Genomic DNA, 12,762 nt, shown 5'->3' with positions numbered 1-12,762 from the left:
AGTAAATAATGATATTAATTTATAAATGGTGTGTGTGTGTTCATGTGTATGTATATGTGTATATATATATATATATATATATATATAGAACTATTAATAATATAAATTAAACCACAGTTGCTAATCTACTGTTAAAACAGTTAGTATGTCTATTAAAATATTTTGATTATTCTGTTTAATTTTGTATTATAAAACTTTTGATCGTTCAAAGAAATTGAAAGAGAAAACTTTCAGAAAAAAATAATTAAAAAAATTACTCAAGAAAAACTAAATGCTAGCCAAAAAAATTTATGTTAATCAAGGAAATGGAATTATGCCATGCTTTTAGAACATTATTTTCTAGCAATTAGTATGAAGACAAAGAACTAAATATATACAAAAGTACTAGCCAACAAACATTGCTATTTATATATGTATAAATAATGAACTGTGAGTCTGCATACCAATTCTTTTCTGTTTATGATGCTTTATCAAGCAGCATTTTCATGCTTAGAAGATGCAATTTCATTATTTTAGCATCAGATGTACAAATATATATCATTTGATAATAAAAAAGGGTCTGAAGCTTTAAAATGGATGAATGAAAAGGTGACAAATGAAGAGATTATTATAAATAATTTTGATGTTTGTCTGTTAATACATATTAAACAAAAAATTAACACAAAACCAAATTTAAAAAAAAGTCAAAATTTCTGGAGATAAAACAGAAAATATTAAAACTTATAGTCGTATGACAATAAAACAAAAATGAAGTAAAATACTACTTCCCTATAATTCCAAATGATTCTTTGCCCTTGACTGTGAAACAAAAAAGTTAAATTTAGTAAATCTATTATTCATGATGAAGTACAAATAATTAGAAGACTTTCCAAAATAAACTTTTTTTTATCAGAAAATAGTCAATTAAAAACAAAGAAAGAACAAAAAGTTTTAATGACAGAAATGTCAGGAGGTGATTCATTCACAAAGCAAACAAATAAAACTCATTTGGAACATTCACATTCGTGATAATGTAGCATAGCAACAAGTCAAAACTATTATTAGCTGTTTATCTTAAATACAATGCATTATTCTTGCATGCATTATTAAATCATAATTTATTTATTACATTATTTTATATTAAATTATAATATGCATATTTTTAGGGTATTAATACTGCTATTCAATTTTCTAAAACATTTCCAATAATTAAGATTTTTAAGACAAGAAAATATAAAAATATCTGAAGTTAAAAATTTCTTCTTCTGCTGTTTTTAATCTGTCTTTTGAACATCAAACGATAACTGATTGTTATAAAACAGAATTGAAACAAATTATTAAAACTTTTGCCTTCTGACTTTTTATATTTTTGAAACATGAGATGAACCAAAAGTTAGTTAACAAAGATATATTTTTAATTATATTTTAATTACAATTAAAACTAATTTAGAACAGCTGTGCATTATTATTTATGATTCAGTCACTTCAATAAAGCAACTGAATAGCATGCAGCCATTCCAAAAAAGTTTTAACTGTTCTTCAAAAATATCTCAATTAACTGACTTTTGGGCAACTCTGTATTTCCAATCATGATATAACATTAATAAAAAGTTATATACATATTACTAATAAAATTCTTACCAGTCTAACTGCTCCACCTTTTCCTCTATTTTTCGTTAGAGTTAAAACTCTTAATTTACTTACTCCACACTTTCTAGCATATTCTAAAGCAACATTTGATGTTTTGTCTTTACTGCCATCATCAACAATAATTACTTCATAAGTAAAATTACTATTTTGTTTCTGAAAAACAATTTATTTTGACAATTTAAAATTTAATTTTAGTAACTATTTATATTGTTACATTAAAATTTACATAATTTAAACAATTAAGAGTAATTAATATTCTGATTTATAAATAAATTAATTTTATATGAATGTTTATTAAGCATAAATATACATAAATGTAAACATCTCTTCAATTGCACTAATTGTTTTTTAATGTAAATCTATTTAGATAATAAATTATTATTGATTTAACAAGTTTCTTTCATTTCCTTAAATAATTAACTCATCTGTGCAGTCATTTCATTTTACTGTAATTAAATTTACACAAACATTTGAATTTAAATGTAGATTTTAGGAAAGAAAATCATTTATGATTTTCTTTCCTAAAATCTACATTTTAAAGAAAATCATTTATGATTATTCTTTTCTACTGATGTACTGAGAAAGTAAAATTTGCATACTTTCAATTGTGTAAAATGCATTATATTAATAAAAACACAAATAATAATCTATAAGATATGCTCTAGTAGAAAGAGAAAAAGTAGAAGTAATATGTAAGAATAAAAAATATGGCAGATAATACATTTAAATTTAAATCATTAATCATTAAATCATAAGTATTGCATCTAGTATATTTGGAATATAACTTACATTTCTCTTCTCTAAATACCCTAGACATTCTTCAAGCATTGGTATTACTAAATAAAAAAATATGTACTTTGTATAAATATTTTTCAAATAAATATGTCATTAGAACTTTCACAAAGAAAAGCAATAAAGAAATAAAACTAAAAAATTCAATAATTTTAATTCATTCTTCTCAGTAAACTTACACAACTTGACATTTAAGCAAAAACTCAATACAATATTACATAAAATCTCAAAAATAGAGATTTTTACATAATATTGTATTATACAAAACATCTGTTAACTGAGATACATTTTAAAATAATTTTATGAATTCTTAAAATTAGTTTGAAACAGACACATGTTAGTATTTGATTCATTTGCTTCAATGAAGCAAATAAACAAACATCACTAAAACCCAATACATTATAAAACTACAAGCCAACCAATGCCATATGTCATCGGGCTAGATAATGGCTACAATACTAATAAATTATGAAACAATTTGATACTAGAGAGAGGTGTTAGGTGCCATCTCTTAATAAATTTAATAATTATAATTTTTAATTAAATAATTTAAATGATTTAGAACTACTGGAAGAAAAGAATCAACCCGGAGCAGGACTCAAACCCGCAACTCCTGCTTACCGTGCAGATGCATTGCCAATTATGCTACCTGGACCTCCAGTCCAATCTCGTCTTCCAGTTTATATAACATTACGTTATAACATCGTCAGTTATTTGTGATGGCTGATTGAGTGCCTCAGGAGTGTGTTTACAGGATGTGGGTGCTTGATGCGTCCCCAACCGGCATCCTATTACTCTATAATATACTCTATTGATTGGTGTATATTGCATAAAGGGTCTTCCAAAATGAATGCTACCATTTTAAATTACTGTAATCATGTTAATTATTACCTGAGAAGTTTGCAATATACACCAATCAATAGAGTAACTGTCCAAATTTCAAATGTCTATTATGTCAAATCTGTACTCAAACGTCTAATCATCTACTAAGTCTAGGAAGCACTGTAAATGAAAATGGCAACTCCATACATTATGTTCTACAGTTTGCAAAATCAGAATCATTCATCATTGTGAATCAGAATCAGAATCATGGGTTTCACAGACAATTTCAAAATGATCCACCATGTAAGACAAATATTTTTTGGTAATATTAACAATTCCAGGAGAACACAAAATAACTGAGTTTGTAAACTATGGAATACACAATGTCTTCTCTGTTGTGAAGTTTCCATTCTTGTTTATGAGGCTTCCTACACAACAAAATGTTTGAATTCAAATGGGAGATGAAACTTGGACAGTTACAGTTACTGATTGGTGTATATTGCATGCTTCTCAGGTAATAATTAATGTAATGGTAGTATTCATTTTGAAAAACCCTGTGTATCTTGATTAACTGACTTTTGGATCACTCTTAAACACACTATTCTTTTATTCCTTTAGAAATTTACTTAAATGTAATTATATTTTACAACAGTTAAATGTTAAATGTTTCTTAATTTATACTTCAATTAAACCGTTATTGTTACAGCATAATAAAATTTGAATGACGATAAGAAATTAAAATAATGTTTAATTGAATAATAAACTACTTACATCTTTTTTCTTCATTATAAGCTGGAACAACAACAGATAATTCTAAAGTTGGAGGATCATTTAAATCTGGAAATCTGTATTTTTCATTTGGTTCAGATGGATCTACATAATATTTTTCTGCTTCATAACGTTGAATTATTGGTATTGGAATACTTGTCAAATGTAATGTTATGCATAACTAAAATATAAAAAAAGTCATAATATAAATAAAACAATATTATGTTGATTTTACAAGATTTTTTCTTAAAGTTTAAAATGCCAGTAATTTTTGTGTGAACAATGTGTGCATTTACGTGCATTTGACATTTTATTTGTGATTAAACTAAATAAAATTAAATTGTATAAATAAATCTAATTTTCTTTATTTTGATCTTTAAAGTCAAACCGCGTCCTATATGTGAGATCTTATAAGCGAGTAAATACGGTATATAATGTTTAACATTAGAACACTAGATGAGGGCAATAACAAGAACTGATAAAGATTTCTTGTTGACAACTGCATGACCATGTCTGATAATGCTAAAAGACTGCTTTAAAATGCTTATTTATCCAAATATATACAATAACTATAGGCAAAAGTCAATTACAATTAGCAAAGTTTTATAAGTATGCTTTAACCTATAAGTTTTGAGACAGGCTAATTCTGATAACAGACCCCCCCAAGAACTGTAACAGGCAGAAACCTGCTACCGAGTTTGATTTTGATTTGTCTACTTAGTAGCCCGATATCATACTGCTACAGCCTGCTTATGCTTAAAGGTGTGTTCTTTTTTACAGCAGTGAGTAAATTTTTAAATTTGTTTATATATTTTAGTATTTTCACTGGATGATAAAATTTTTTGTAAAAATAAAAAGACGTAGTCGCTTCCAAAACTTGGTCAATCACCATTTATTTCTTTAAAATGTTTGAGAATAAAAATTCGGACGATCTGACCTTCCTTTTTAGGCTTTTTTGTTTATATATAATAGTCTATTGCATGCTATATCAGCAATGCCCCATGGGCACTAAGAGCATATCTTCAGAACAGGCCCACAATGCAATAGATGGGTGGTGAAAGATGGGGCCCGACATATCACCTCTGAAGAACCAGTGATCACCTTTGAAGAAGTCCAGTGGTTTTTTTTTACCTGTCTGAATTCAATTCAGAGTTCTCAGTGTGGTAGGACACCACCTCAACTGCGCAGCTTTCCGGCCATCATTATCATGTTGTAGAATGCAATAAATTACATAGATTTCCATAATGATTAAAAAAAATTTTAATTTTCCCATACACTTTTTGTAGTAATGCAATCTGTGGCAAAAAATTTCAGAATAAAATCTTGAGCAACCTCTTCTTACTCACCTAGTATAAATGCACACAATCCAGTTAAACTAGTTTAAATTAGTATGTTCTAAACTATTTTGGCTGTTTTTTTTCTATTCATTGGCATATGCAAAGCCAATTAGTTAGTTACAGAGAGCAAACACTTTACATGAATGCATCTTATTTGATGTATTATAATTTTCCTATAATTTCAATAGGCTGTTGAAATGGAAATGCAAGACTCTATATATATAAATATATATACTAGCAAATGAGCCTGGCATTACTTGGGCAAATAATTTAGATTATTTGGTAAATATTGTGTGTTTCAAAATTAAGTTATTACTACCAAAAACAAAAAATCGCATCTAAAATAGTACAGTAGAAACCGTTCTTCAGGTTAAGCCTTAATTCTCTCCCTCTCTCCCGCAGGGAATTTCCAAAAATCCCTTCTTAGTGTGCATTTTCGTGACTTACCTTAATTGTGTACCAAATTTCATCTCTTTAGGTTCAGCAATTTGCTCTGGGCAATGATGAATCAATCAGTCAAGACATGTAATTTTATATATATATATATAAAGTAGATTCATTTTCTTATATTTTACTGTTATATTTTGGCAGTTTGAATAAAAAGTAAGGTGTTATAATGGCGAGCTTCTACTTGGATAAGCTGTGCAAGCCAATTCTCATCTATGTATAGTTGTCACAGTTACAAGAAAACAGAAGGAAATGATCAAGCATATTCTCCTAGTAAATCCCAGATGTTTAGATGTTTATTACTCCATTTCTACAAGTTACATAGAATGTACAAAATAAACATACTAAGTAATGAAGCAGGAGACACAACGAAGTTCCACAGCCAGCAAGTAGATGACAGAGAAAGATTGACTCGGCTTGACGTCATTTGAGTCAACTTGTAATCAATATCATGTTGCCAGCTGCCACAAAGACATAAGTAAACTTTATAAATTTTTGTCCAATGTACTTGGATACAAAATACATCTAAGTTTCAAAAATATTGTGAAATATATTCTATTAAAGTACAAGGAATTAAGACACAAGATGGGCCTAAAAATTTATTCCTCACATTTCAATTTAAAGCATTTATTTGCTAATTGAACAGCGATGAATAAAAAGCGAAGTGAAAAATTTTACTAAGAAATAAAAGAAGTTAAATCAAGAAACCAGATATATATAATTTATTATGACAGCTGATTATGGTTGTGTATTCAAAGGGGAAAGGAGAAAGATATGCAAGAAAAAAATCTGTCTTTTAAAATCATGATTATAATCAAAAAAACACACCTTTAAAAAATCCAGCAATAAAATTTACTAAATAATAATGTTTTCAATCAGTTTAACTGATCTTCTTCAGTTACGATAAAATAGAACGAGAACGTAAATACAAAAATTTTTAAATAAACGATAACAAGAATTCTAAAATAAATAAATAAATAACCAAAATCATAGTTGAGATTAATAAATAAATAACTACAGAAATAAAATATTTCTGTATTTACGTTCTATTTTATCTAAACATTATTTAGTAAATTTTATTGCTCGATTTTTTAAAGGTGTGTTTTTTTGAATTAATCTATCCAGTTGATACAAAATATATCATGAATATTCTTTCACAAACTGAACCTTCTCAAATGTGACACTGTATTTTCGATGACTTTTTCTTTATTTTTGTTAACATACTAATATTTAAAAGTTAATATGTTCTATTATACAATGATATTAGGAATTTTAACTTATAAAATAGAAAATCAGATACAATAAGAAAAAATGGATAGCGTTTTTGAATTCTGTATGGTAAAATTATGAAAAATCCATCTGGTTATTTTACTAATTAATAACACAAATCAAACGTTGTCAAATATTCACCACTCACTCATTTTGAATCTATATATATAAAATTACTTGACCTGACTGACTGACTGACTCATTATTGCCTAGAGCAAACCACTGAATCTAAAGTGGTAAAATTTGGGACACAGTTAGGGTACATCATGGAAACGCACACTAAGAAGGGATTTTTTGAAATTCCCCTGCGGGGGGAGAGGGAGAGCATTAAGACTTAACCAGAAGAACAGCTTCTACTGAACTGTTTCAGATGTGATTTTTTGTTTCTGACGGTAATAACTTAATTTCCAAACGTACAATATTTAAGTATTATGATTTTTTAACCAAATGTTCGAACCGTTTTAAATTCCAATTTGTTATTGCATATTGGTTCGATTATAGAATGATTGTAAACGTTCCAGAAAATTGATCAAATTGAAAACAGTCCGTTTGATTCTCAGCAATTCTCATCATTCTCAGCGGTAGGTGTTATATAACAATTACTATGATTGTTGAAATACTGAATATAAATGGTGTTTGCTTGCAAAATCCATGCAGGAGAAGTCGCGGGTAACAGCCAGTTATTAATATATATATATATAAAAATATAAAAACAGGAAAATTAAATCATATATTCTAAAACTTAACTTTTAGTTTTCATATAATAAAATCATTTTTATTCACTTTTTTATATTAAGTTATAAAAGCAAAATTTTATTTAGTAGATAAATTTTTCCCCCTAATCATAAAGAACTTTTTAGATCATATTAATTAAAATCTGTCCTCTTGTAGAGAAAATTATAGAAAATTGTTTTATAATAATAAAGTAATATATCATTTTTCAAACTTTGTATTTAAAATTGTATGTTTAACATTCTACCATATAATTTTTTGCATACAAACTGATGTAGTGATGCAAAAGTAATAAAATTATAATCTGTTTTCTTTTTGAATTAGCAATTATTCAGCATGATTCTACTTAATTAATATTACAATATTTTCAGTTTTTGCTTACATAGCATTTACCCAGACAAATTACTAAGTAAATTTCTCGTGATATGTGAAAAAACTTCCTGAAAGTCAAAATGTTTTATTATTATTTTTGTTATTTGTAAACAATAATATCTTCCAAATTAAATTAATGATTTATACTTTATTTGAAATGAACAATTAATCAGTATAGCAAAACCATTTTTTTTAATGAAAAATTCATATAAACTAGTGGTCCAAAGAATCAAATGATTTATCCAAAAGGTTGATAAATTATTGGTAATACCCATTACCTTGTAAGTAATGGGTAAATAAATTACTAACCTTGTAAGGGTCATTCGGGAGTCAGTGGACAAATTTATTTTTATTACTGTATTAGCCCGAATATAACGCGATATTTTCCGACCATTTATTTTTCGTTAAAAAATCGACTCGTGCTAAATTTGGGGTTTAAGTAATGGAATGTAATATAAACAAGGACATTTTCCTACAGAGGTTGAAACGCGACTGAACGTCCGACCAATTCCTAGCTCGACCGACCACTTCAAAACAACTGTGTGATCTAGTTAGTAGGCCTGCGCTTTTGTTTGCATAGCACTACTATAGTAAGGCTATGTCTCCGCTTGTTAACGTCTCACGCAACTGTTTTGTTTCATTTCTTTTTTGCTCTAGTGACTAGCGATGGTTACATTACTTTTTTCTTTATTGCCCATAAAAAATGAGTGCGAGTAATAAAGGTAGTGTTGAGAAAAAAAGGCTCATCAGAGTCAAATAAATAAAGGTTCCAGGAGAACCTACGATATGAATTTTAAAATTATGGTTGCAAACGAGGCAGAAAGAACGAACAACTTCAGAGCTTCGAGGAAATACAGAGTTCCAGAAGTAAACATCCGCCTACGGAGAAAATATTTAAGGAAATATAAGAATGCAAATTCTTCAAGAAAATCATTTAGTGAACCTAAAAAAGGAAGGTTTAATGAAGTTAAGCAGCGAGTGTTAAAATTCGTAATAGAAAAGCAAAATGAAGGGTGCCCAATATCCCATGAAGTCATAAGATTTAAAGCGTTAGAAGAAGCTGCTAATTTAAACATTCCTAGAAAGGACTTTAAGACAAGTATGTGTTGGTGTAGAAGAATGATGAAAAGGAACGGTTTATCACTACGACGGCAGACAACTCTCGCGCAAAAACTTCCTGATGACTTTAATGAAAAATTGTTGGCTTATCAGCACCATATTATATCATTATGCAAAAAGCACAACTACAGTCTTGGAAATATGGGAAATGCAGACCAAACACCAGTCTATTTTGACATGCCTTCTGACCTTACGGTAAATAAGAAAGGTGAAAAAACGGTCTTATTGAAGTCAGCTGGTTATGAAAAGTCCAGAATTACTGTTATGCTTGCTGTTACTGCTGACGAACAAAAGCTTTGACCTTACGTTATATTGAAAATTAAAACAATGCCCAAAGAAAAGCTGTGTCTAGGAATTGTTTTTCGGGTCCAAGAAAAAGGTTGGATGACAGAGGAGTTGGTATTAGACTGGTTGAATGTGATATGGGGAAAACGGCCAGGTTCTCGGAGAAACTCCCGCTCCATGCTAGTCCTTGATGCATTTTGAGGCCACCTTACGACAAGTGTTAAGGAAAAAATTGAGGCATTGAATTCCGATCTTGTAATAATACCGGGTGGTATGACTTCTCAGTTGTAAGTCTTGGATGTGGTGGTTAATAAACCATTTAAAGAGAATTTTCGAAAAGAATACAACAATTGGCTATTATCAGGCAATCATCCATTGACACCTTCAGGAAAAATAAAAAAACCCCCAGTCTCTCTTTTAGGAGAATGGATTGCGACTGCCTGGCAGAAGATCAAACCTGAATTGATAGTTAAAGATTTCAAGAAATGCTGCATTTCCAATGATTTAAATGGGACGGAAGATGACATTTGGTGGGAGACTGAAAGCATGAATGAAAATACTGATGATATCAATGTGACATCAATGAGTTCTCACTCTGAAAACAGTTCAGATTCTGAATAAACATTTCCGATTTTGTTGTTACTTAATAGGTAATATTAATTTTGTTTTACATTACTTAATTTTATTGACATGAATGTAACCTGTGTTATTAGCTATAATTTCCTAAATAAATGCTTATCTGATTGAATTTTACTTTCTTTGAATTCTTTTATGAGTATTATTTTTTTTCTAAATATCTTTATGAAAATTTTGGAGTTGTGTTAAATTCGGGGTTGCGTTATATTTGGGCTAATATGGTATATTTAAAAATAAAAGAGAAGTCATGCAAAGGAAGCGATTTATTTGTATACTAATCAGTAATACTGAAAATAACTAATGTTCTGTAGGAAAATTTGTTATAATTCCATCAGTATACTTTTAGGAAAATAAATATATTGTATATTGCAAAATGGCTAAACACTTTGCAGATCACCCAGAAATGGTTTGAGAAACCCCCAAAAATCCTCACATCCCTATTCAAGAAGTACCGATAAAGCATATTTATTTTATAGACTTATAAATATTATGTAAGATAAACATTCCATAATGATAAAATAATAATAATAATAAATGCTTTAATAAGTCAGCAACTGTATTCAAATGCATTCACATGCTTTTAAGTACTAGACATTACTGACAAAAAGTATTGGCACTGGTTTACTTTGTTACCCATTAGTGATGCATAGTTAAGTAATGAAAACTAAACTGCATGCACAACATTCTTCCTCACATCACATGGCATGCACCGTGATCAAGTTTGTGTTGCATCACTAGTGGTCAACAAAGTAAATTAGTGCCAAAGTATCTAGGACTCAAAAGCACTTAAACTCTTTTTGTGCACCATCTTGCTTCATTAAAGCATTTTTCATTATAATTAAATAATAGACTGAAAATCTTAAATCCTACGAAGTGAAAATGAATGTAATTACCGAAAGCATTCGGTCAAAAATCGCAATTTTCAACAGAACAATTCGAAAAATGACTCATTTAACATAAAAATAAGGATTTATTAAAACTGTTTGAGTGATCTACCATTATTCTCATCTGAAATTCACCTCAACGAAAATGCGAGAGACAAAATTTTGTCTTAGTAATCAACATAATTGAGCAAGAACAAACACTTTATTATTATTCCATCAGAAATAAAGTAGAAAGATTATAAACAATCTACATATATTACACTGCATAATTCTATTATAAGATGGAAAAACAGTAAGAACAGCTTGAAAAACTTTTAAAAAATCAAAAGAACTATAACATATACACATATACAGTGCAAAATATCTATAAATAATCATATAACTGATTATTTATAATCCTTCTGCTCAGCAAACGTGTACATTCTGAGTATTTATACTGCGAACTGCATGCTCTAAATATATATCGGTCCTCAACCACGTGTCATAAGTATATATCAGTGAAGAGCAGTCCAGCATCGGCAACGTCTCCCACACCGTATAAACATTTTCAGTTATGTTTGTAATGAGATAAGCACAAAATTTTAGTGACATGCTAAACGACCGCCGAATTAAATCAAGCTACTTTACCGCTATTATTTTTAATTAAATTCAAAATAACTTGGTATTATTTAGAATGTAATTAAAAATAATAGCAGTAAAATAGCCCGATTTAATCTGACAGTCATCTAGCACACTACTAAAATATTTGGCTTTGGGATGTTTATATATGCATGAAATTTTAGTAAGATTTTAGAATAATATTCAAATTCTTTGATTTTCATAGTCGTGCAGCACCGTCGAAGGCAACTTTTGTGATGTGTAGAATCTAATTTCTTTTGGTATTTTGCTTGTATAAAGATGGTCTACAGCCTCGTAGACTATTTTCGACCTGAAGCAAAGATAAACGTGTTTAAATAGCCATAAATTAATCCAACTTCTACGAAATTGGGGAGATTATCATGTCGTGAAGCTCAAGGTAAACTACTTGCCGATATCATGATTTATATAAAGAATGCTTATGTCAGACTGCTTAGTGATGACAGAAATTTCATTTCAGAGTCTGTATGATGTAATAATGTGAGGTCATTCATCTGTTAATATTTTTGGCAAGCAAAATGTAGTAAATGTAATCTGATAACTGAAATAATGAGTCATTTATTTCCATAAATACAAATATATAAATAAAGAATATAAATTAGTAAAGGTTAACTTTAGTTAATTGTCATATATAACAGCTGTGTATGATTTAACTAAAAGTAACTTTTACCAAATTTGTCATAAATTAATAAAAATATATTAAATATTTAATATTAAAGAAAATAAACTTCCCGTTGAAGTTTCTCATAGCTTTTACCAGTTAAATTTACGTAAAAATTTAATATAAAACTTACAATAACGAAAATAATTAATAAAATTGCAGACGACATTAACATCAACGTCATCAAATCAAGCGCCATTTTGAAACCTCTCGTCAAAAATTTTGCAAATACGATTTATCATCAAATAATCTTTAAATATGTTGAAAATTATCAATTCTAAAATGATTTGTGTAATTATTTTTGCAAAACAAATAAAATAAATGTTTAAAATATATATTATAAATTATTTTGTTACGTGTAAAAATTTTAGGT

The 12,762-nt window shown here is 28.4% G+C and overlaps 1 protein-coding gene across 2 annotated transcripts in view; it reads right to left on the bottom strand.

Annotated features, from left to right (window-relative positions):
* Positions 1 to 12,588, bottom strand: part of wol (Dolichyl-phosphate beta-glucosyltransferase wollknaeuel) — a 37,738-nt gene extending 25,150 nt beyond the window's left edge. For both annotated transcript variants that reach the window (XR_010880612.1, XM_067269043.1), the window contains exons 1-4: positions 12,523 to 12,588; positions 4,015 to 4,192; positions 2,419 to 2,465; positions 1,621 to 1,782 (exon numbers count right to left, since the gene is read on the bottom strand). Coding sequence is in view for 1 of the 2 variants with exons in the window: in XM_067269043.1 (XP_067125144.1) it covers positions 1,621 to 1,782; positions 2,419 to 2,465; positions 4,015 to 4,192; positions 12,523 to 12,588 (453 nt within the window). In the remaining variant the exon portion in view is untranslated. The remainder of the gene's footprint in view (positions 1 to 1,620; positions 1,783 to 2,418; positions 2,466 to 4,014; positions 4,193 to 12,522) is intronic.
* Between the last annotated feature and the right edge of the window lie 174 nt (positions 12,589 to 12,762).

This window comes from Centruroides vittatus, unplaced genomic scaffold, assembly GCF_030686945.1.
Source record: "Centruroides vittatus isolate TY-2023 unplaced genomic scaffold, ASM3068694v2 contig_345, whole genome shotgun sequence".
Taxonomy (NCBI): domain Eukaryota; kingdom Metazoa; phylum Arthropoda; class Arachnida; order Scorpiones; family Buthidae; genus Centruroides; species Centruroides vittatus.
Note: the sequence above shows the minus strand (reverse complement) of the source record. Positions and strands in the feature narration are given on the sequence as shown.